A 25,502-nucleotide genomic window follows, 5' to 3' on the forward strand; every position below is an offset into this window, starting at 1 on the left:
CTCTGAAATGCTTCCCAGTTAGGAGTAAATGTGATACTAAGTTCTGACCAAATCCATGTCAAAGGAAGGGTCCAGAGGAAGTTCCTTCTCCCCCCCTTTCCTCCTTCCTGCTGGCTGAAATGTGAATATAACAGCTTGAGCTCAAGCAGCCATCTTGGGCTGAAAGGTGGAAGCCACAGGTTGAGGACATGGAGCAACAAGAGAGAAGGAGCCTGGGGTCCAGATGACGGTGGAGCTGCCATGCCAGCCCGGATTGCTCATCTCTGGATTTTGTTTATGTGAGAAAAATAAACTTTATCTTGTTTAAGCTACTGTAGTTTGGAGTTTTCTGTCACTTGAAGCCTATCCTAATTTTAAGTGATACACTCTTAAAACCAGAAATTTACTTTAAAAACTTTATCCTAAGATGAAAAGTGCTCCTTGCAGCATTAAGTAGCAAAAAATTGGAAACAACTCAACGATGTAAAACTAATTAAACAAATTTGTATATCTTTATAGTGAAGCACTACATAACTAGTAAAAAGAACAATATAGATCCGTATTTATTGGCCAAGAAAAATCCCATTAGGAAGAAAACGTCACAAAGTATTATCAGGGGTTACCTCCAGATAGAAAGATTATGCTGATTTTTCAGGGGGATGGGAAGAGGGATTTGTGTATATTTTTACGTCTTTCTGCAGTGAACATTGATTTCTTGTGGGGATATTGACACTTTTTTCTAACTGTATGTTGTTGGAATCAAAGGACTTTATGGAATATCCTTCCTCAGAAGTTTTTACAAAATGTTCAAGGCAACCAGCTGTTTTTGAATAATTTAGGGCAGCTCTCCTCCTATTCTGGAATTCAGGGATGAAGATTTTTTTTTTTTTTTGAGGAAGATTAGCCCTGAGCTAACATCTGCTGCCAATCCTCCTCTTTTTGCTGAGGAAGACTGGCCCTGAGCTAACATCCATGCCTGTCTTCCTCTACTTTATATGTGGGATGCCTACCAGAGCATGGCTTGCCAAGCAGTGCCATGTCCACACCCGGGATCCCAACCAGCGAACCCCATTCCGCCCAAGTGGAATGTGCACACTTAACCGCTGCACCACCGGGTCGGCCCCTGAAGATATAATTTTATCGCTATGGTGGCAGTCAAAGGTAAAGGGAATGCTATTCAAGACTTTCATGACATAAACTAATAGACAAATGCTCATTTTATTAAGTAGTAAATAATTGCAAGTGATCTTCCTGCCCACATGTGGCACATTTGAGAGTCAGTTTATATTTGGATCCTTGCAAAATTCTGAGTATCAACTAAAACACCACCAATACCACCTAGGTTTGTGTGGGCATGCATGGGGAGGGGGAGGGAGACGCCGGTGCAGCAGGGGCATTGAGAAAAATACCAAGTTAACTAACTCATCTCTAATTTGAGACTCCATTGTTAGTGACTTCAAAGAGTTCACAAACTCACAGGATAAGGAAACCTGTATATAAGGAACCACAGTTCAAGGCAGAATGAAGAACCCATAGAGAGGTACCAGCAAAGGATGAAAAAGGTTTAAAAGAAGAAAAACGTTTTTCATTATAGGGATTTTAAAAGTTTGAAGACTCTTAGAGGAGGTGGCCTGTGACATGGCCTAAGTAAGTATATCTCAAACTTGACTGTGGATTTTGTTTACATGCAGATTCCAATTCAGCAGGTCTGGGGCGGGGTGTGAGTTTCTGCATTTCTCACAAGCTCTCAGGTCATGTTGCTGGTCCAGGGACCTCTTTTCCAGAAACAAGGGCCTAAAGGCTATCTTAGGATGTCAAAAGGTGGAGTCTGAAGAGAAAACTTTCTGAGCAGAGAAATCAGTGTGAACACCACCACCAGGGTGACAGCATGGGGTTCCGTTTTGGGGAAATAAGGAGAGTTTGGGACATAAGCCTGGGGAAATAAAATTTGGCCACACTGAAGCAGGCCTTGAAGGCCAAGTTGGGAAGCTTTTATTCAATTAGAGGCAATGGGGAGCTACTGAATGCTTTTGGGCAAAGGAATGATATAATCGGTAATCAAAATTCTCATATAAATCTCTATAAACAAAACAAGCTTAATTAATCAACAAATACTTGAAGTTAGTGAATTCGGAGTCCATCAGCAAATATGTCTTCAATTTTCACTTGCTGTTATGAATAGAAATTAAGTATGGGGCCTTGGAAGGGGCCATGCCAGTAAGGAGGCCCTGAAGCTTAGGTTTCTGGAGGCTCATGATAGATCCATCTGTGTATCTGTCCTTCTTCCGTACGTGAAGCATTTAAAAGAGATACAAGGCATCTTAAGGAGTTCACAGGAGGGAAAGCATATTTATTGAAGAAACAAGCTTCATGCAGGGTGTGTGTGAATCTTAAAGTGGGTCCTGGAGGAAGATTTAGAAAGGAAGGAAGTCATTTTTGATGGAAGTTTCAGCACAAAGAGGTGGGGGTGAAAGAGGAAACACTCCCCCTACCTCTTATTCCTCCTCCCCCTCATCCCCACTGGAGTAGCGCGTTTGTTTCCTTAAGAAGGAACAGAATACGTATTAGTCCAGGTTGGGTGCTTATGACCAGGAGCCACCAGAAGGCAGAGCCTGCACTTGCACTGCAGTTAACACTGGGCCGGCAGCAAATAGGCATGGATCAAATCTAACAAATGAACAAGCAAATGGGGGAGAAATAGAGGACACTGAAGAAATGGCAGAGGGACTTGAGTTTGATGTGGCTGGAAAGGCAAAGTCACCGTAGGCCCTGAGATGGAAAATGACAAGGTGGACCCCCAGTACTTCTACCTAAACTGAATCACTGATCCAGCGGACCCCTGCAGTACTCATGTGAGAGACACATTGCCGAACTCAGCAGCACACGGCACAGCCCTCATTCTTGAAGCCCGCTCCTCATTCTTGAAGCACTGCGTTTCAGGCTTCTGTGAATCCATACTCTGCTGGTTTTTTCCAGTTTAATCCATTAGATACTTCTTTTCAATCTCCTTTGAGAACTTATCCTCCTTTTCCCAATCTCTGAATGTTGATATTCCTCTAATATAGAAAACTCTTAAATTTCTATCTCCAGCCCAGAGCATTTCCTCCAACCTCCAGATTTATACATTTGACTGCCTCCTTGACATCTCCACTTGGGTGTGTCATAGACATATCAAACTTACTATCTGCAAAATTAAACTCTTAATTCTCCACTAGAAAAACTCCTCCCCACTTGCATATCTCAATAAATGAGATTGACATCCACCCACTTATTAAACTCAGAAGCTTGGGACTCATGCCCATCTCCTTCCTTTCCCTCCAAGCCCCATATCCAATCTATCAGCAAATTCAGTTACTCCTATCCTCAAAATATATCTCCAACCTCTGTCTCCAGGGCCACCACGCTAGTGCTGCAACAACAGCCTAACAGACCTTACCTCTTCCACTCCCACCCGCCTCATTCATTCTCCACATAAAAGCCAGAGCAATCTTGAAATAATGTAAATCAGCTCATATCACTCTTTGCTTGAAACTCCTTGATGATGTTCCAAGGCACTTTGAATAAAATCTAAACTTCTCACCACTTAGGAACTTTGTATCCATTAGGCACTCCTGGCCCACTGCCTAGGAGCTGAGACCTTGTCAGAGACCTATAAGAAATGTTTGAGACGGGGGAAAAAAGAACTGGCTCCAAAAAATTTCAAAGTCAAAATTAATAAATGTTTGTGACTCCATAATATAACATGTCAACTAATCCAAAATTTCAATTCAACTTTTATGTAGTTATTTATATATTTTATTTAATGAAGGATGTGGGTACATATTAATTTGTCAGATATAATGTGGAGTTGGTTTCCAAAAGCTGGAGTATATAAGCCCTCCAGGGGTTCTAAAATGGTCCCTTTTTAGGGCCTAAAAGGTCCTGCATATTCCCATCTGTGTCACCTCTTCATGCTCTCTCTGATGCCACTGTCCTACTTGCTCACTAAACTCAGCCAGCCAGGCCTGCAAATTCCTAGGATGCACCAAAATCTTCCCTGCTGTTCCCCTTCCCCTCAGGCCTCCATCTGACTCCTTCTCCTCCATCAGTACTCAAATTAAATGTCACCTCCTCAAAGGGACCTTCCTGACCAGCCCCTCGCAAGCAGGCACACACAGCCCTCAATATCCTATCTTCCTCCATAACACTACTCTCCATCTGTGGCGATTTTATTTTGTCTCTTTATCCTATCTTTCCCGTTAGACTCACAAACTCCATTAAGGCAGGAAACTTAAGTGTCGTGCTCTCTGTTGCATCCTTAGGGCCTACTCCAGTGACTGGCGCAGAACACGTTTCAATAAATAGCTACTGAATGAATGAGAACTCAATCTTCAGCGGAGGAGGGCCAAGCTAGAAAGATGAGTCTTGGATTCCATCTTGAGAAGCTTGAGGCGCTCATGCTCCTTTGATTCTAGGCACGGAAATAGGTTTAAAAAGGAATGTTTAGAGAGTTTTTCCAACAGAAGTTTTGATGAAAGCCCTTGTCACTTACCCTACTGGGGTGGAGGTGGGGAAATCAAATATTGATTCAAAACGAGGTTGAAGGGAAAGGAAGTGGTTTGGAGCAGACTTGAGGCGCATCAGCCTTGGGCTCCTCCTTTGCACCCTCCCCTCCCCCAGACCCTAACGGCTCCACCCCTTCCTGTCTTCAGCCAGAAGCAAAGGGTGCCTTTGGCCTCGGTGCAGACTCAGAGGACCTCATCGTTAATTATTCATCACGTAGGCGGGCCCTATGGGGTGGCACCGGGAATTTTACTATTCATAAGGGGGCGGAGTCTCCCTCCCGGGGGAGCTCTCCAGAGAGGGTTCTAAATATTCATGAGGGAGGAGGGCACCATGGGAGCCGGGGTTCTTGCTATTCATGAGGGGGCGGGGCTTCCCTCCCGCTGGGGCTCCTGGGAGGATTCTAAGCTCTCCGGGAGGCCACGGGGGGCGCCTGGGAACCCGGAACGCTGTACCAGAGCCGGCGGGTGCCGGACCCTCCGTCTTCTCGGCGGGAAAATCTTGAGGAGATATTTTCTTTTTGAAAGATTAAGAAATTGGAGGATGGTGGGGCAAAACGACTAAATCCCATTTTCCTGTGATTCTTTAGGCGGCAAACTATCCAAATCTGTGGTAAAAAGAGATTTTTTTGCCCCAGTACTTTCTTGAGATAGTTTCATCTTTTCATGGACTGGAGGGGGCGGAAAAGAGACCACAGTGTGATTTGATTCTTAGATTGGCCAGTTTCGCTGTTCTGGCCTCCCTAGGTTACCGCTCTGGAGGCGTTCGGGGCTAATACCCGGGCGAAGGCGTGGGTCCCTTGAGGGGGCTTTTCTTAGGTTCCAGCAGGATAGAAGCCCCGGGGAATTGCTGTTAGACGGTTTTCTCTGGAAGGGGGAAAAAATTCATCCCGAGGGTCCCAAAGCCTTTCACACAGAGTCAGGAATGAGTGGGGTGGAACGGGGCATTGAAACAGTCATTTTATTACTATTATTTTGGTCTGTGATTCTCACTCTCTAATGGGGGGTGAGAGGAAACCAGCAATCAATTGGGATTACACCTTTAGGATTTTCAGAAAAGTCTGCTGTCTTCCCCCAAAATGTTGAGGTCACAGTGAGGAAAATAAGGAATTGTTAAGAGGAGATTCCAGTTTGCAAAGAATTTGGGCCACTGTGTTTTAATCCTCTCAGAGGGTTGAAAATATATGTACTCAGTGGTTGACACACTAAAGTGTCCCCAGGTATCAGGGGACAGGGAGTGAAGACCCCACAGACCCCACCCAGGCCCACTTGACACTTTCCTCAGAGAAACAGGACAAATCCTACGCCAGATTTCTATTTGTTATAATGAAAAAGCTTTAAAAACAACCTCGTGGAGGTTTAAATTAAGGATTTAGATTCCTCTGCTTGGGGGTATTACATGCAGATGCTTGTAGAAGTATATCTAATTGCAGGGAGAGAAATTACCATTTTAATAACAAATTACAATGGAAAAAGCAGATTACAAAATGCTGTGAACAGCGAGCCCCCTCTTTTGTTAAAAAGAAATATTTGTATATAGGTAAAATTCTGGCATGATGTAAACCCAAGTATTTACGAGTGAATTTAATTTTCTTCTTCTTTCTGTGTTTTGTAAACTTTTTGACAATGCACGTACATTACTTGCGTAATTTTAACGATTGTTTAAAAATGCCTCCTGATTTTAAGTGCTCCGCGAGTGCTGAAGCGCAGTGCTGCGGGATGGTTTGAAAGGAGGTTCACAGTATGCTTTTCGCTCAGCACTAAATTTCTTGGGCATGTTTTCAAATATCTAACTGATTTTAAATTGATGTAAGTCGGAATGTAACCTTTTAGATGAATAAGTAACAATGTGATTTTAGCAATTTTGTGACAAGAGGAGAAAGTGCACTTTGGTCAGATGTATTTGTAGCTCTGATGAAATGTCTTAGTTGTTACTTCAGAAACAGGGAGCCTAGATTGGAGTCGTGGTTATGGTTACGGACGTGTATCTTTTCTGAATTGGAGCAACAGTGACTCGAAGTCACTGTGTGTGATGAGGAACGTTCTTTTGAAGAATTATTTAAAGAATAATAATTATTATTTAAAGAGTAATATTTTTTTTAAAGAATTATCTTTTAGTGTAAGTAAATGATCAGTGATTTTGATAAATTCCCTCCAGGAAATGTTCATTTTGAAATCGAGTTGTGTAGGCCCTTTCAAAGACTTATCAGTTACTATTATTAATCAAAAGTAGAATTGAAGGAAAAATTATTATTCATGTATTTATTCTGGTCTTAGTAATTTTACAAAACTTTAACTTCCCTGTTTATTTGTGTATTATACCGCACATAATTGGTAATAGTAATGCAACCTTCGTAATCTGTTAGGGCTAGTAAATTTTAAAAGCTCTAAACTTAAAGTCTATTTTTTATCTCTTTGTTTTATTGTTTCTAACAAAAGAACATGTCAGTATTCAGTTTGAAACAAATAGAAAAACATTACTACAAATTTTTGAGGCTATATTAATACTTTGATTTTTTTTAGAATGTAAAGATTGTAAAAGCAACATACTAATTGACAGATATTGAATTTGTTATATTTTTTTGTGTTAAATCTTTTACTTTTTAAAATTTTGCATATTTCTCTTCTTAGAATATATCTCAGGGGCTGGCTTGGTGACGCAGCAGTTAAGTGCCCGCATTCCGCCTTGGTGGCCCGGGGTTCATCGGTTCAGATCCCAGGTGCGGACATGGCACCACTTGGCACATCATGCTGTGGTAGGCGTCCCACATAGAAAGTAGAGGAAGATGGGCACGATGTTAGCTCAGGGCCAGTCTTCCTCAAAAAAAAAAAAACCCAAAAACAAAAAAGCAAAACAAAAAGAATATATCTCAGCCAAATATATGTCTCATTTTCTACTAAAACTCTTAATCTAACTAGAATATTTGCCTAAGAGGGAAAATCTTTTTTGGGGAAGGGAGATTGGAACTTTTATTTTTCATTTATCTGTCTTTTTTTTTTTTTTTTTTTTTGGTGAGGAAGATTGGCCATCAGTTAACATCTGTGCCAATATTCCTCTATTTTTTTTGTATGTGGGTTGTCACCACAGCATGGCTGACGAGTGGTGTAGGTCCACACCCAGCATCAGAACCGTGAACCTGGGCCACTGAAGTGGAGCATGCCAAACTTAACAACTAGGCCATAGGGACGGCCCCAGAGGGAAAAGATTTTTTAATATTTCATTTCATGCTGAGGTGAATGGATTCTACTGGTGGGAACTCCGTAAACTGGACATCATACTGAAAGTTTTGTAAATATAGAGAGACAGTTATTGCCCACCCAAATATCAACCTCTTCATTTAAAAAAACAACAGCTCTTCATTGCTATAATTTCCTTTCTTTTTTGTCTCTTGGACTTTGTTTTTCTAACCAGGATAAATTCATAAGATAAGAAAAAGGATGGCATCTAGAAGAAATACCAGTTTCACTTTGATTCCCAACCAGAAATATAGACGTAGTAATCGTCGATCCAGCTATTTTTCCAACACCCGTGACTCAGATTTTCAGCCTTTATCAACACTTGGAAATTTTAAAGCCTTGCCGTTGGAAATATTCCTAATAATCTTAAGATATTTGTCAGGTGAGGTTTGGAGACTCTGAGTAGGCTACATAGACACTGGAATATTTTAATTTTTCCCAAGAACTAGTTTGCCATCTTAGGGCCTGCTAGGATGTTAATGGTGTTCACATGAAGTTTATTTTCTAAAATTTCGTCATTCTTAGGTAGGGGGTACAATGAGAAACTATGATACTCAAACTCTTTAAAGCATGTCTTTGATTATAATGACATGGTAACTTGTCTGTTACATCCCAAAATGTTTCTAATTCATTGAGCACTGGATTTAAAACGATTTTAAGATTTTCCCCTTTTTTATTCACTTACAATGTTTATTTTTATTATTTCGTATTATTCTTAATGAGCTAACTTATAAGTTAACGTGTTGTACTAATAGTAGTGTTCTTGTATTTAAGCCGCTCATTTCATGTGTGTATATATTTCTTTTGGTAGTGAAGGATATCAGCATGCTAAGCATGGTGTCCAAAACGGTCAGCCAGCGTATTATTAATTACATCTCAACCTCATCAGGAAGCAAAAGACTTTTACTACAAGACTTTCACAACCTTGAGCTGCCTGGCGGAAGACAAGACTCCACGATATTGGAACACTACAGATCTCTAGGTGATTTATAATGAGAGTTCTAACAAGAACTATACTTAATTAAGGGGATTTTATTATACAATTCTGTAAGGCCCATGAGAAATGGACTATTTCCTAAAATGTGCCTATTTCAATGATACTCTTACTCTTCAGTATGAGGACTTTCCCTTAACAACAGTCCCTTACGCTTATCTTTGATGATGAGAGAATGCACTTTAAGGTAAAGTGTCAGTTCTTGTGATTTCACGTGGATATGTCATCAATGCTTATTGTCGAGGTGGCTTAACAGTTTAGGAAATTGATATATTTTCTATACTTTGCTTCCTAGGGATCTAACGAGTTTTATCTCTATACCTCTTTTCCCTTTCAACCATAATCTAGTCCTTAAAATAGAAAAGAAATTTAGATACACTATTATAGAAGATCACTTATTCTTTTATCAGAAAAAACTGTTTTCTTTTCTTTAAGCACTCTACACACTAATAAATCATTATGCTATGATTAAATTAACCTTCTCAAAGGAAATTCTGTATAATCTTTCTTCCCTTGATTTGTAATCATTTGAGTCTTTCACCCCATTCGTTGATTTCATTCTCTCTAAGAGTGCTGAAATAAAACTCTAATTTTGACTGTCTAATGACACCAATTTAATTATGAAAACACCTTATAATTAACCAAGCATGGCAGTAAAATCAAAGTGACGTTGAGATTTAAATAAAGGCATAATAGTAAGTTAAGTGATTGTTACCTTTTAGTAGCCCAAGGGTGCCTAGCTTTAAGACAATAAGACCATATAGGTGTGTAAATACTCAAAGTGCATTTGACAAGTATATTTAATAAGATTAAATGAATGATATGTAATCTTATTACAATGTTATTGGTTTCAGTATTTATGATCAGGCTTAGTAAATCTGTAACAGAATATGGCAATTACTTTTTGCTACTTGTCATTGTAAATATCTTTTTTCAAACATCATTAGTTGCAGAGAAAACGGTACCTGGGTAAAAGAGATTATTGTTTGGTTTTGATCTGAAAGAATTTTTTCTCCCTAACCAAGGCTCAGTTATTTAAACAAACAAAAAAAGCATTAAGACAATTATGTGGATAATTCAGTTAAAAAATACAAGTATATATTGATCTTAATAGCTAGCTTTCTAAAACGGTTTTATTTGTGTAATGATTTCAACCTTCCATTTAATTTTGCTGCAGACATCTGGCTTATGACTGATTCTTTAGGTAAATGTTTGATGTACTCACCGTTTTCTCGTACTGCCATTCCTATCTGATCTGTTCTTGTTTTCAGACATAAAATAACATTTTCAGAATCCTGCACTCTGAAGATTATAAATTTTAATTTGCTTCTTCATACAAAACAGAGCAGATGGCCAGTGTGGAAAGCACATTACATCTGACTCTGTTTTAGTGGGAACAAAGTTAAAAAGTTGGTCTCTAAAGGGTATAGCAGAGCACCTGTGTTAAAAAAATAAATAAGTCAGCCAATATTGGTTTTTATGGTAAATTGCAACCCTTAAAAATAGGAGTTTTACTTTAGAAAAGGCAACCAGCTTACAATTATAGCTTACAGTTCCCCAGCTATGATATGCCATGGGAATGGATGCCAAAACAGGAAAGGAAAAGAACTCAGCTAAAAACCAAACACTGAAAATGGCTTTTTATGTACAAAAATAAGGAGGGTTTATGTTTAAAACTCAATTCTGGTCGTATGTTACCCAAACATAGCAGCTTCTAAAAATAAGTTAGATTCCCATAGATTCTACAGAGTTATATAAAGTAGTTATTATGTTACATTAAAAAGTAAATGCAGAGAATATAAAAACTGAAGAAAGTCATGATATTCAGGTATTTATTTTCCTACCACATATCTTATTTTTAGTTTGAGGACATTTGCCCTTATAGAAATGTTAACAGTGTATTGCCATTTTAGGAAAACCCAACACTTAAAGTTAGAGGAAACAAACCATACACTTCCTGTCACTGTAGTTCAAGTTACGTATCTCACGGGGAAGCTGAAGGGTGTTTTTTTCCTTTCTTAAATATTTGAACACAAAATTCTATACATTCTTAACATGCAAGCTCCATAAAAGGACATATTTGAAGGAAGGAATGGATATTTCATCCAAACTGGCTGCTTTCTGCTAGCAAAAATGACTTCTAACCTCTGAATTTTAAGTATTTATGACGTTAAGGTTTTTTATTGGAGAAAGGAATACAAAATCCCTTTTCCCATTCTTTCCATGTTTTACATTAACAATTCAAAATATTTTCCTTCATGGACATAAGGTTAATTTCTAGAGACATTGGAATATGTTTTCTGTGGAATAAAGACAATGTGAGGGGCCGGCCCTGTGACCGAGTGGTTAAGTTCACACGCTCCACTTAGGAGGCCCAGGGTTTCAACTGCCTGGATCCTGGGTGCAGACACGGCACCGCTGGTCAGGCCACATTGAGGCAGTGTCCTGCATGCCACAACTAGAAGGACCTGCAACTAAAATATACAACTGTGTACTGGGGGGATTGGGGGAGAAAAAGCAGGGGAAAAAAAAAGACAATGTGAAGTTTCCCTAGTGTATTTTTTGTCCTGTTACTGTATCTTTTTAGATCTAAATACTTTTCCATATTTGTCCTGTTGTATCAATTTCACAATTTTTTTAGAGATTTTATGTCAGTGGCTCTTAGGTGGACGTCAGAGTCACTTGGTAAACATCATATATTATAAGTGTTTTGCACCCTTCCTCCCAAACTTCCTCTTAAAAATCATATCAGCTCACAGTCCACTATGGTATACCATACTTGACCCTCAGGAAACATTATGCTGTGTTTTATAGATATTCTTAAATTAGTTGCATTGTGGTTCTCATTTTTTCATGTGTCTCTTGCTTTCTCAGGTCTACTGTTTAAAAGATGTACGTTGCTGCTACCCACAAAGGAAAGACTAAAGTACATTCACAAGATACTCGCAGAAGTAAGATCATACTTCTGAATTAGTTCACAATCTTGATTTCCAGTAAAGATATTTTATTATTAATGTCTTATACTCATTTAAAATCTATCTTTAATTAGTATAACCATGAATTAGTACTGAAAAATTGACTGATGATAATCTAATACTTTCCAAGTACTTAAAGATTATAAAACACCAAAATGTAGTATAGTAGTCTTTTACTTATTATAAAACAATTTTTATATATAACTAAGTGCATCATTTAAGTTATTAAGTTTATCAGAGTATAAAAATATTTTTGCCCCACATGGGAATCCTGAGGATGTTTTAAAGTGATGATTTAGATACTTTATTAAAATGAAATAATTTCAAATCTTAAAATCTTACTGTTTAAATATACAAAAACTTAGGAAAGCATTCTTAATATAAAAAGTGACAAACCTTTTATGATAATTTATGACTTGGAAATGTATGTCAGTGTGTTTGGGCATAATCTCTACATAAGACATTGAGTTTTACTATAAAAACTCAAACACACATACAGTGCTGGCTACTCAGTTCTACACTCAATAGTATGCAAACTGTTTCTGCTGCACTGGCTTTTTTCATGTCAGTATTTGCATTGAGTTCAGGTCTATATTACTGCAGCAGCTTTCCAGATATCTTTCTGCCATCCATTTCTCCACTCCCCCAGACGTTCTGTATGCCGAATCAAGGTTGTTCTTCTGAAAGCATCACTTTCATCAGATTAATTTTCTTGCTTACAAATCTTTCAGTGGCTACTCAATTTCAGCAAGATAAGGTCCAAAGTCCACAGCTGGTATTTAGGGTTCTCTTTTACAATGCAACCTTACTTCCTACTGCTTTGAGCCTAATTAAGCTGGTTATATCTTTCTTCCCAAAGAAATCTTTTTTATTCCTGCCTCTGTACAACTTTGTGCATGTTGTTTCCCTCACCAATCCTTTCCATGTGTTATATCTGAATCCTACTTTAAGACGTTGCTTGTTTCACATCCTTCGTAAGCTTTTCTGACCATTCCCAAATTTATCTTTTCCCTGCTTTCATAGTGTCTGATGTAGTGCTTATTCAGTCATTTTAGCATTTATACACATTCTAACCTGAATTATCAAAACAACTTCACGTGTATATATCTTATTATCCTAAATAACTTGTGAGCTCCTTGAAGGCAGAGAATTTGTTTTATTTTTCTTTCATAATTCCCTCCTATATAACACAATGCTAATCAGTTATTTAGTGTATTAGTTATTTTCAGTTAATACTGAAAAAATTCTTGCATATCTCCATTAAATTTGAATGTCAAATCATTGTACAGTTCCATTGAAAAGGAGGAATTAATAGTTATTTTATTTACAGGTTTCCTGTTTTAAATTCAATGGCTGTGCAGCTCCTATGCAATGTTTAGGATTACCATGTTATGGCATGTTTTTACAGGTACATTGTTTTAATAAAAGAAGGAAAGAAATGTTTTGAACTGTTAACAAGTAGAGCATGTAATCTATGTTTCCATAGGTTAATAAAAGTAATGATAATCTAAAAAGAGAACAAAATAAAATTGTAAAAATTTGAGAATGTATGAATCTAATAGTGTGTTGCCACCTCAGATTTTCTTCTCGGATTTCTCCTTGGTAACACATGTTTAACCTTTATTTGCTCTATACCAATGTCCTCAAAGTTTTCAGCCAATTGTAAAGACTGGAAATAGTGTGGGGTTGTGTGTGTGTGTGTATGTGTGTGTGTATAATTAGTTTTAAATCTTGGGCTAGTATTTAACATGTTATTTTAGAAATCAACTGTATGAAAAAATATTTGTAACTCTGGGAGGTGATAGATATAACTAACCTTATTGTGGTAATCATTTTGCAATATATATATATATTATATATATATAAAATCACAATGTTGTATATCTTTAACTTATACAATATTATATGTCAATTATGTCTCAATAAAGCTGGAAAAAAGAAATCAACCGTATGATTTTAAGAACATTTTTGGCAATCTTTTATTGTAAACAGATAGCATAATTTAATGTTATTCAATTTTAATAATATTTTATTAGTATATTACACTATTCTAAGCAGTTTACATGTATTAACTTATTTAAAACTTACAACAACCTTATGAGATTTATAACAGTTTTACAACAATCTTGCTTATATCCCAGCCTGCCAGCCACCATCTGCACGCCCAGGTTCCAGGGGTATAGACTCTTCTACTTGCCATTTTCCAAGATAGATTTTTGCTTTTTGTTTGTTTGTTTTAGGACAGGTAATATGAGCACGTGTATTCATGTAAAATTCAAAAGGTACAAAATGATATAAAGTGAAAAGTAAGTCTCTCTCCCAGGCCTGTCCCTCGCCCACCGAGTTCCCCTCAACAGAAGTAGCCAATGTTAGCAGTTTCCTGTATGTCCATCCAGAGAGAATAAGATTAATTTTTAAACTACTGAAGTCCAGTTCAACTATTCTAAGAAAAATTTATGTGATTAATCAACCTTTTCAACATCTAATTATAGTGATATACCATTTGAATTTCCTTTTCATATATGTTTAACTGTACCTTCTGGTTTGCTCAAAGATAATTATTAAATTTTGTCCTAAGAAGAAGTTTTTGCTTGTTCACATCCAAATATTATAAATAAATGCTCATAACTGTCACATTAAAATGAGATCATTATTATTTGTAAGAAATATCATAAATGATAGCTAGAGGGGATCAGAGAGATTCTACTGTAGTCGAAAACTAAGCCCAAGTGTGGTCGTGAGTCAGATGTCTAAAGCTGTCCCCCAGGGTTTGGGCTTTTATTGTTCTCCTCATACTAACAGAGTTCAGGATTCAGTACCATGTGGCAGTTCTCTGAAGATACACCGTTTACAACCAAAGACAGACTGGATTTTGAAGGATTTCTAGATTTTGTTTATGTAAAATTTCTTACTAATTTCGACAGTTCTATAGAGATAAAAATTGTACATCACTTCGCTCATGTGCTACAACAGTTATGCACATAAGGCTATAGTGACTTACATTTTGATTCGATGGTCTGAACATCTGCAATGTTTCCTTTATTTTATCATCCTTAGACTTTAACAGCAGGTTGGGATGAACTTGAGTGCCATCGTGTTTACAACTTCTTATGTGAGCTGAGTAATCTGTCCCGCAAGATGCAGACTGTTGTCTGCAGCAAACCAGGTAAAGAACTACAATTCAGAAATAACATTATACTGAGATTAAAACGGAAAGAAAGCAGAGTTCAAAAGTGTGTTTAAAAATAGGTTGTGGCATCCATTTGTAGTCAAAGGACAAAGAAATGTAAGGGAATGATGAAGACTGAATTGGATAGTGAGACAAAAGTGGCATGTGATTAGAGAAAGAGAAGCACTCAGAGGGCTTCAACTGTATGCATAATATTTTATTCCTTAACCTGGGTGGAGGATACAAAGGTGTTCATTACAGTATTCTTTGATCCTTTATATATACCTGAAATGTTTCATATTTTTAATATTATGGAACCCTATAATCTAGCAGTTTCACTCTGAGAAATTCCCACAGTGTGCACCAGGAGACATGTATCAGAATGAGCATTGCAGCATGTAACCATGACAAGCTGCAAACAACCTAAATGCCCATTGTCAGGAGAACGGATAAGTGAATTGTGGCATAATCATACAATTAAAACTATTAGTAGTTAAAATGAATATCTAGAGCCATGTGTATTAATAGGGATACATCTCAAAATATAACTTGAGAAAACAGATTACCAAATGATGCTTTCAATATGTTACTATTTATATACATGTTAAAAACATGAAAAATAATTCTATATATTCTTTATGGTTACATACATATGTAAAAAAGTATAAGAACGTAGTTGAGAGATGTGATAGTTAATTTTGTGTATCAACTTGAGTAGGCCATGGTACCCAGATATTTGGTCAAATGTTATCCTGAATGTTTCTCTGAAGTTACGTTTTAGATTAACATTTAAATCAGTAGACTTTGAGTAAAGTAGATTACCCTCAGTAATGTGGGTGGGCCTCATCCAATCACTTGAAGGCATTAATAAAAAAAGACTGACCTTCCCAAACAAGAAAGAATTCTGCCAGGAGACTGCCTTTGGACTTGAGCCACAACTCTTCCCTGGTCTCCAGCCTATCGTCTACCTTGCAGATTTTCGGCTTGCCAAGCCTCCACACTTGTGTGAGCAAATTCCTCAAAATAAATTCTTCTCTATGCACGTACTCTATGCACATCCTATTAGTTCTGTTTCTCTAGAGAACCCTGACTGATACAGGAAAGACAAAACCCAATTTAAGATGGTGATTACCTCTGGGGAGGAAGGGGAAGAAGACTGGGAGTGAGATACAAGAAGCTTTAACTGTATCTATAATGTTTATTTATTTTTAAAAATCTGAAGCACATATAGCAAAAAGTAAAGCTTTGATAAAGCTAGGTGATTGGTATACAGTATTTGTTATGGTAACTCTGCCTTTCTGTCATCTTGAAATATTTCATTGTAAAACAAATTATAGATTAAAAAGACAGATTTAGAAGACCAATGAAACAATAACAAAATTAATTCATGTCCCTACTTGATCAAAAATTTTTATTAGCTCCCTGATAGCTTCAAAATAAAGTTCAAACTATTTATTCTAGCATTCACATTCTGATCCCAACCTGCTTTTTCAAACTTATTGTCCATTATTCTGTATATCAGTTTGATATAGACTAGGCATATTGCTCTACCCACTGTGTCTCAGATACCTCTTCTACCTCATACCTTTCATTCATCGTCTTTTTTCCTGAAGTGCTCTCTCTCCTCATTCTTTAGGATCCCATTTGCCTGGCCTCCTCTATAAAGCCTTTTCTGATCTCCCCAAGCCTGCAGTAATCTGTCTTCTCTAAATTTCTGTGTTACTTGGCTTAACAAATCAGGGGTACTTGCTTATATATGGCCTTAGATCATTGGCAGACTTTCCATTTACATTTGTCTTATCTATAAATAATTTGAACATAAACGGTATAAAAATGTAAAATAGTGCCACCATTATGGAAAACAGTCTGGCCATTCCTCAAAAAATTAAATGTAGAATTATCATATGACCCAGAAATTCCACTCTTAGGTATATACCTAAGGGAATGAGAACAGGGGCTTGGACAGATGCTTGGACGCCAATGTTCGTTGCAGCATTATTTGCAATAGCCCAAAAGTGGAAACAACCCAAGTGTTCGTCAGCAGATGAATGGGTCAACAAAAAGTGGTGGATACACACAATGGACTATTGTTCAGCCATAAAAAGGAGTGAAGTTTTGGTACATGCTACAACATGCATAAGCTTTGAAAACATGCTGAGTGAAATGTCAGACACAAAAGGAGAAATATTGCATGATTCCACTTATATGAGGTACCTAGAACAGGCAAATTCATAAAAGCAGAAAGTAGATTAGAGATTACCAGGAACTAGGGGGAAGAGGGAGTTACTGTTTAATGGTTACAGTTTCTGTTTGAGGTGATGAAAAGTTTTGGAAATAGACAATGGTGATGGTTGAACAACATTGTGAATCTAATTGATGCCATGGAATTGTACACTTTAAAAATGGCTAAAATAGCAAATTTTCTGTTATATACCTTTTACCACAATTTAAAAAAATGAATAATGTAATGTATTTAAAAATATCAAATTATATACTTTAAATGGGTAAATTGTATGGTGTGTAAATTATACGTATTTCAATAAAGCTGTTAAAAAAACACAAGATAGTACTTCATACTCAATAAGATGGTTGAAATTAAAAAATTAGATAACAACAGTGTTGGTGAGAATGTGGAGAAATGAGAACGCTTGTACACTGCTGGTGGGAATGTAAAATGGTGCAGCCACTTTGAAAAACAGTCTGGCAGTTCCTAAAATGATGAAATATTGACTTACCATGTGATTCAGCAATTCCACTCCTAGATATATCTCCAAGAGAAATGAAAACATATGTCCACACAGAAATTTGTACATGAATGCTAATATCGGCATTATTCATAATAGCCAAAATGTGGAGATAACCCAAATGTCTATCAATGGGTAAATGAATAAACAAAATGTGGTATAGCTACAATGGAATATTATTTGGCCGTAAAAATGAAGTACTGATACACGCCTTATGGATGAACCTTGAAAACATTATGCTAAGTGAAAGAAGCCAGTCACAAAAGACCACATACTGTATGATTTCATTCATGCGAAAGTCCAGAATAAGGAAATCTATAGAGACGGAAAGTAGATTATTTGGTCACTTAGGGCTGGAGGTGGTAAAGGATGGAGCAATAGAAGAGTAATAGCCAAAAGAGCAAGGTTCCTTTTTGCGGTGATCGAATGTTCTAAAACTGACTTGATGACAGCTGCACATGTCTAAATATACTAAAAATCATTGAATTGTACGCTTTAAATGGGTAAATTGTATGATAAGTAAATTGTATCTTAATAGAGCTGTTTAAACAAAACAGTCCCTTGATAATCTAACATTTTTACAGAGGAAAATGAAGTAACGTGTCTTTGACCTATCTAATATGCACATCAACCTTTCTAGAAAGAATGGTTTACAATTCTTTTGTCTTCATAGGAGGTGCCCGAAAACTGGAGTTAAGGATCAGACTGTTCTGTAGGAACGTTCTGCTTGATCACTGGACACATCGAAGTGATTCTGCCTTTTGGTTGACACGTATATTAAAACCATGGCCAATGGTGAATCAGGCAAGATTACTGTATATCATCTTTGGACCAATATCTCCTCAAGATGGTGAGCATCCAGTTTTTAAGGGTGTATGTTACAAAACTGGTTAATTGCTTTTACTTCAGGAAGGGTATCTTTTTGTACCTGCTCGGTTTCATCATTCCTAGTGACTAAACTGTGGCTCATGACTTCATAGATGTATACTACATGAACTTGTATGTAACTTAAGTTTCAACACAGAAACTGTTCTCCTGCAAGCCATTACCAAATATATTCTCATCATCTCTACGGAAATAGCTGCTTTTCATTTTTAAACATTATCTTAAATTTAAACATTTAAGATTAAACATTAACTTCAGATTATGTTTGCTTCTAGAGGGGACTAGTAGTGCCACTGAAGCAAAGTAGTAGTCAGAATTGATGTATTACTTAATTTGGGGTGTGTAATATGATTTCTTGCAATTTTTTGCCTTTCTGATTAAGATTTGCTTAGATTAATGTTAAAATTAACTTGCAGTTCTTCAGTTCACATTGCCTTATGTAGGAGGTAACCAGTTTACGGTATGCTGAATAGCAGCAGGAAGCCAGTCTGGGATTCGATTTCATTGTGTGTAATTCACAAGGAGAATTGGTCATAGCTAAATAATAAAACAATTGACAGGATTACTCTGTTTTGATAGAAATGTTTGGAAGATTCTCAATTATGGTATACCCTCCTTTTAGAAGGACATCAGATTTTATTTATCTTAATAAGATTACATCAGTTGTTTATTCCAATTTCTGTTATAGGGGTAGCATTATCTTTGAACTAGAAGCACTATTTTGTTTGGTGAAACTACCTTTTCTTTCTTTCTTTCTTTCTTTCTTTTTGAGGAAGATTAGCCCTGAGCTAACATCTGCTGCCAATCCTCCTCTTTTCGCTGAGGAAGACTGGCCCTGAGCTAACATCTGTGCCCATCTTCCTCTACTTCCTATGTGGGACGCCTACCACAGCATGGCTTGCCAAGCGGTGCCATGTCCGCACCTGGGATCCAAACTAGCGAACCCGGGTAGCCAAAGTGGAACGTGCGAACTTAACCGCTGCGCCACCAGGCCGGCCCCAAAACTACCTTTTCTTTACTTCGTTTAGCTATTGTCACTGTGCTTCCTTCATCACATCAGTGAGAGACATTCACATTTACACTATTATCAGAACTGACCTTTCATTATGAAAGTTAAAAGGAAAGCAGCATGTATAAGTAATGGATTCGATTATGCAATCCAACTTCCTTTTTAAATAATCCATGAAGTCTTTATTACAAGCCAACTATTCTGTCATAGCCTAGTTTTGTTTCAATTCTCATTCAGGACAGGTGGTTTGGCAGAAAATGATAGAAGATCCTACAGATGATTCCAGTCTGAAAGATTTGGCCGATGCTATTAAACTATTATATGACACAGGCACCAAAGAGTGGACAGCAGATGATGTTATCAGTCTTGTAGATGAGCTATCAGGTAAAAATATGTATTTACTATATAGAGTAATAGAAATTTGTTATTAGAATACAGTTATAGAATTGTATGGCTAATTCTTTAGGTAACAAATGACTTACCTTTTGGAAATAACTAAATGATCTAAAATATTTAAAGAATTTGGCATTATGTTTGAAGAGAATGCATATAATAAACTTACTTTTCTTCAATTGCAAATTTTATAAGTATGTATTTGTTACTATTATTATTTGAAAGCTTCATAATATGCTCATTTTGCAAGTTCTCAGAAACCCCCTCCTCGGTTGTGTGAGAAAGCCCTCTCCTGCTGGTACAGGAGAGGTGGAACAATTTTTCCCATTCTTGCATAATTCTTTAGATTCTAAAGTTTACAAGGTTTCTTTCCTTTCACAGGATTAGACCACTTTCCCTGTTGATCTATGTGTAGGAGAAATGCTCTGTCTGTATTACTAGTACATTTGTGAGAGCTACCATGACTTGGCAGTAATCTAGGTCTCCAGCTGAATCCTTTCATTGAAAAACTAAAGCATTTTTTCCTGAGCTTTTCCCTTGGCACTAATTGTATTTCTAATAAAGTGATATAATATTGCATGCATTTAATAATGTTTACTGTAGCTGTTCTGTAATTTCTAATTAAATAACTGCTCTTCCTCTAATAAAAGTGGTTCCCCGTGAGTGGCTTCTAGAGAATAACGCACGTCTCCTAATCCTAAGTGGGAACAACATCTGTTTCACTTTCATGGCCAGTAAAGCTGTGAATGGACGGGCCATTGACCTGGCAAGGCTGATGGTCTTTTTGGCTTTGGTAAGTAAAACATAAATTTTTCTCTAGCAAGTTGTTTGACATTATAGTTGAGCACCCAGGGAACTGCCCTGAAGGAACTGAAATATATGCAAAACATTTTGAAAAAATAAATAAGTATATATTTTTATAAAATTTTTAAATATATGTAATAAACTATAGTATTTAGAATCATTCCCTATGTTAACCACTCCTCAGTTCATATCTAGATTGTCACTATACAGCTCTGCCAAGTTATATTCTTTTTTTCAAATTCTATTAAAAAAAATAAAGCATACCATTTGATTTGCTTCAGAATAATCAATGGGAAGCAGGGAGAGGATGTGGAAGTGAATGGTGGTAGAGGTGAAAGAAGATTGGTAATTGTTGAAGGTGGAAAATGGGTACTGGGGGTTCATTATACTATTCTCTCTACTTTTGTGTAGTTAAAATGCTTTTCAAAATAAAACAGTTAAAAATAGGGGCCGGCCTGGAGGCGCAGCGATTAAGTGCACATGTTCTGCTTCTTGGCGGCCCGGGGTTTGCCAGTTCTGATCCCGGGTGTGTACGTGGCACCGCTTGGCACGCCATGCTGTGGTAGGTGTCCCACATAGAAAGTGGAGGAAGATGGGCACGGATATTAGCTCAGGGCCAGGCTTCCTCAGCAAAAAGAGGAGGACTGGCAATAGTTAGCTCAGGGCTAATCTTCCTCAAAAAAAAAATTTAAAAATATATTTAATATCATTCAGTTAACACAAATTGAGTTTTTACCATAGACCATACACTGTGTGCGATGCTAGGCCTGTGAAAATTAATAGAAAAAATCTCTGACCAAAACCTGCTTTCAGTCTTTTGAGAGATATCAAAGTGTATATAAATAAATTCAGTGTGATAAGTGCAAAACTTGTGTACAAAATAATACAAACAGAGGTAGCAGAAGAGGAGCCAGCCTTGGGTGTGTGGAGAGCACAGAGAAGGCCTCCCCAACCCCAGCAGGTACAGGCTTTGAAAAGTGAACAGGAGGAGTTCACCACACAGTAGTAGGGGCAAATTCTTCCAGCATGTACCTGCATGTGTTACATAGAAATCTCGTTTATTTTGCTACCATCACAGATGCCAGCTCAACCAGTGCTTTAAAAGCAATGGAATAATCTTCCATTTGGCTGTTGTGAGGAGTTATTGAATGTAATCCATTTCTTTCTTTCTTTTGAGGAAGATTAGCCCTGAGCTAACTGATGCCAATCCTCCTCCTTTTGCTGAGGAAGACTGGCCCTCAGCTCACATCCATGCCCATCTTCCTCTGCTTTCTATGTGGGACGCCTACCACAGCATGGCTTGCCAAGTGGTGCCATGTCCGCAGCCGGGATCCAAACTGGCAACCCCCGGGCTGCCGAAGCAGAATGTGCGCACTTAACCACTGCTCGACCAGGCTGGCCCCTGTAATCCATTTGTTATGAAGCAGAGACAGCATCTTGATCAACTCAACTGCTAAAACTTGAATGAAACCTCTGTGGCTCTTCTTAAGATGTGAAGATAGCTACTAAATTAACTGTATTCTCAATGTAAATATTTATTTTAATAATTATGCAGATTCATGCAAAAAAAGAAGAGGGAGAGAACTGGAACTGCATGGCTATATTCAGGGGCCTATAGGCAGTTCGGGATTATTTCTGAAGGGTAAAATGTGCAAAAGAGGAGGAGGAGGTGAGTTTAGATAGGAAGGGAGAGGCTGGGTAAGGAAGGGCCTTGTAGACCATTCTTTGGAGCTTGAACACATTCCCTTCCAGGGAGCTGCTGAAACATTTTAGGAAGGGAAAAGACATGATTGGTTTTATATTTTTGGAAGGTCACTTTGGCAGTGCTATAGCAAATGAAATGGAGAGGAAGTCACTAGGGGTGGAAAAGCCTTCTCTAGAAAGCCTTCTCTGATTAACATCTCAACTCTTTTTTTTTTTTAAAGTTCTTTTTATTTTTTCCTTTTTCTCCCCAAAGCCCCCCAGTACATAGTTCTATGTTCTTTGTTGTGGGTCCTTCTAGTTGTGGCATGTGGGACACTGCCTCAGTGTGGTTTGATGATCAGTGCCATGTCCGCACCCAGGATTCGAACCAACGAAACACTGGGCCTCCTGCAGCAGAGCGCACGAACTTAACCACTCGGCCACAGGGCCAGCCCCCTAACATCTCAACTCTGATCATTAATATTCCCTAAATTGCCTGCTTGTCTTCCCTTTGTTGGCATTTGCTAATAATGTTCTTAAGCCATTGTACGTGTGGGGTAAGTCATTTCCCAAAATAGATTGCAAGTTCTTTGAAATCCAGCACTGTGTCACTCACTTCTTTCATAGTGCCTCGTACAGTGCTTTACACACAGTAAGTAGTCAATAGATCTTTCCTGTCAGATGAACATTATTTAGTTACACTATATAGTTTATTTTCATGCTGTACATTATTTGACTATGTTAGTTAAATTGACCATTTAGAATGTTAGTAAATAAACCTTTTTCCTTTGTCAGTTTTAGCTATGAACATGTAATCTTTACTTTAAATATTTATCTTTTAAATAATAGACAAATAATCCCTGTAACTCTCAAGATGGAAAGCTGATAATACCATAAAGTTTTCTTGCCTCTTGAAATTGCCTGTTTGTCTGTCACCCTCATTGGACCCCTGGAAAATAGAGGCCGTGTCTTTGTGGCTTACCATTGTATCTCTAGCTCTTAGCATGTGCTCAATAAATATTTATTGAATGAATGAATGAACAGAAGTCTTATTTTTCATATATTCAATAACTATTTTCAATATCAGTTCTTACATTAATAAATGATATTCTACGATAGGCTTGACCCAGTCTTTTATTTACTTCATACTTTTTCCTGATAAAATTGTACGATTGGAAAGCAAAGGAGCATTAGCTATAAGAGCATTTCCCATTTATAGATTCAATATAATGTCACGTGTAATAAGTTATATAAAATTGTAAACCCTCATTGTTAATATCATTTTCAAATTCTACAGCTTTCTTTGCATGAAGATTTACCATAATGCTTTGTATGTCTAAATCAGGTCTGCGAGAAAGAACTATACTGCATGGATTGGGCAGTGAAAATGATGCAAAAAGTCTGTAATGTCTTTAGCACTCCAGTGGAAAGAAATAACTTCCTTCAGAGTGTGGCAAATGCATTTGCATGTGTTATAATGGAAATGATGCAGTCAATTATGTCTGGTGAGTATGCATGGAGATAGTGCAAAGATGTGAGTAAAATGCATACTAGTCTTCACTTAAGACAGAGATCATTCTGGGTAGACTTTTATTTCTAAACTAAGAATAAAAGAAACAGACATTTTTTGTTTGTTTGTTTTCCCATGAGATATATTTAGTTCCTGGTTTTGCTACTTTTAAAATTTGGTGTTGGTTTTAGTGAAAAACATAAAGTTGAAGAGTCTGCTCTGAAAGGAACCAATTTCAATTTTGCACAGAAAAAAATTTTAACTTGCTCACTTACCAACTATCATAATCATCATAATAATATCTTGTATTTGTGCAGTTTCATCATATATTATCTTACAGTTTTATTAGGTAGCCCACAAGATAATTAACCCTACTTTACAGATGAGAAAACTAAGGCTTGGAGAAATTCCCTGACTTGCCCGAGGTCGTAAAGTTAGAAGCAATAAAGTGCGGACTAGCATCGTTTTCTTCTGACTTCTAATTCAGCGCTTTTATAAAATTCCATGATGTCAGTGGTTAATGTCTGACTTAGTAAAGATCACTAACTAGTTTTCTGTCACACTTTCTTAGGGAAAATTGGAACATGTTATGTTTCAAATAAATCATATATTTAAAAATTTAACTGTCATTTTCTTTTCTCTATTGTCCATTCCTGTGTATGGCATATAGGAGACCATGATGAAGACGACAGAAGCTTTTTGAATCTGTTCCAACTTGTGCATGCTCAGGCTAACTTCCATAAGGAGGTCTTGTATTTGACCATGAATCCTCTCTCTACCTAAATACTCAGAAAGCCTTGCGTTTAGAGAATACCTCACTGAACCAATAATTAAAAGAGTACTACTTTTTCACACTCAAAGAATAGCATTCATGGGACGTTTTTTATCACCTGAGTAACCTAAGAATTCAAAAGCTGCATAGAATTTTAGAAGGAACTGCTTACACCATTATTAAGATAAAAATATCATGCAAACTCAAGAATGTATTGAGTTTTTTTGGAAAACAAGCTGTGCTTCTCCAGATTTTGGTAAACCTAATACCAAATTAAATGGAACATTAATGTCCAAGAATCTGGGGCCAGCCAACCTCTGTGTGTGTATCTTTGAAGCAAGAGAAAATTCTGTTTTATAGTTAGAGCAGACTCAAATTCACTGAATAGTCTGTATCTGTTCACTTTGCCTAGGTTGTATAGAAGAGCCTAAAATGTTTTGTGAGATTTGCAATATGATGCTTTGGAATATGCAGATATGAATCACATTCTTTATCACCTTCTTGGCATATGATTACAAAGAACATTATATTTTGTTCACATTTTGCCTGAATTAACCAATCAAAAACCAAAAGAAATATGTGTGTGTGTATACATATCCATACATATATATGTGTATGTATATATACATATAAACACGCACACACATATATTTTCTTCTTTAAGACAAATCATACAAAAAGTATATAAATAGAAGAAGACATATATCGTCTTCATACAATCAAATCATCTTTTATTCTTTCCTGGGGATTAGAGTAAAATGTTACAAATAAGAGAAAATACAAAGTGAAAGGAAGTAGCTATTGTGC

General features: G+C 37.1%; 1 protein-coding gene across 3 annotated transcripts; it reads left to right on the forward strand.

Moving 5' to 3' along the window:
* The first annotated feature begins 4,889 nt into the window (after positions 1–4,889).
* FBXO47 (F-box protein 47) lies at positions 4,890–25,473 on the forward strand. 3 transcript variants are annotated; one of them, XM_070227413.1, is made up of 12 exons: positions 4,904–5,133; positions 7,152–7,276; positions 7,933–8,139; positions 8,569–8,739; positions 11,626–11,702; positions 13,057–13,134; positions 14,784–14,892; positions 18,313–18,489; positions 19,771–19,917; positions 20,577–20,719; positions 23,759–23,918; positions 24,594–25,473. In XM_070227413.1, the coding sequence occupies exons 3-12, from the start codon at positions 7,959–7,961 to the stop codon at positions 24,704–24,706; spliced, it is 1,356 nt and encodes a 451-aa protein (XP_070083514.1). In that variant the 5' UTR covers positions 4,904–5,133; positions 7,152–7,276; positions 7,933–7,958; the 3' UTR covers positions 24,707–25,473. The 3 variants fall into 3 exon arrangements, with proteins under 3 accessions (XP_001501513.1, XP_023508393.1, XP_070083514.1); XM_001501463.5 differs by lacking the exon at positions 7,152–7,276 and having other exon boundaries at positions 4,890–5,133; XM_023652625.2 differs by lacking the exons at positions 7,152–7,276; positions 24,594–25,473 and adding an exon at positions 24,306–24,543 and having other exon boundaries at positions 4,890–5,133.
* Positions 25,474–25,502: the final 29 nt, after the last annotated feature.

Source organism: Equus caballus, chromosome 11 (genome assembly GCF_041296265.1).
Source record: "Equus caballus isolate H_3958 breed thoroughbred chromosome 11, TB-T2T, whole genome shotgun sequence".
In the NCBI taxonomy this organism is placed as follows: domain Eukaryota; kingdom Metazoa; phylum Chordata; class Mammalia; order Perissodactyla; family Equidae; genus Equus; species Equus caballus.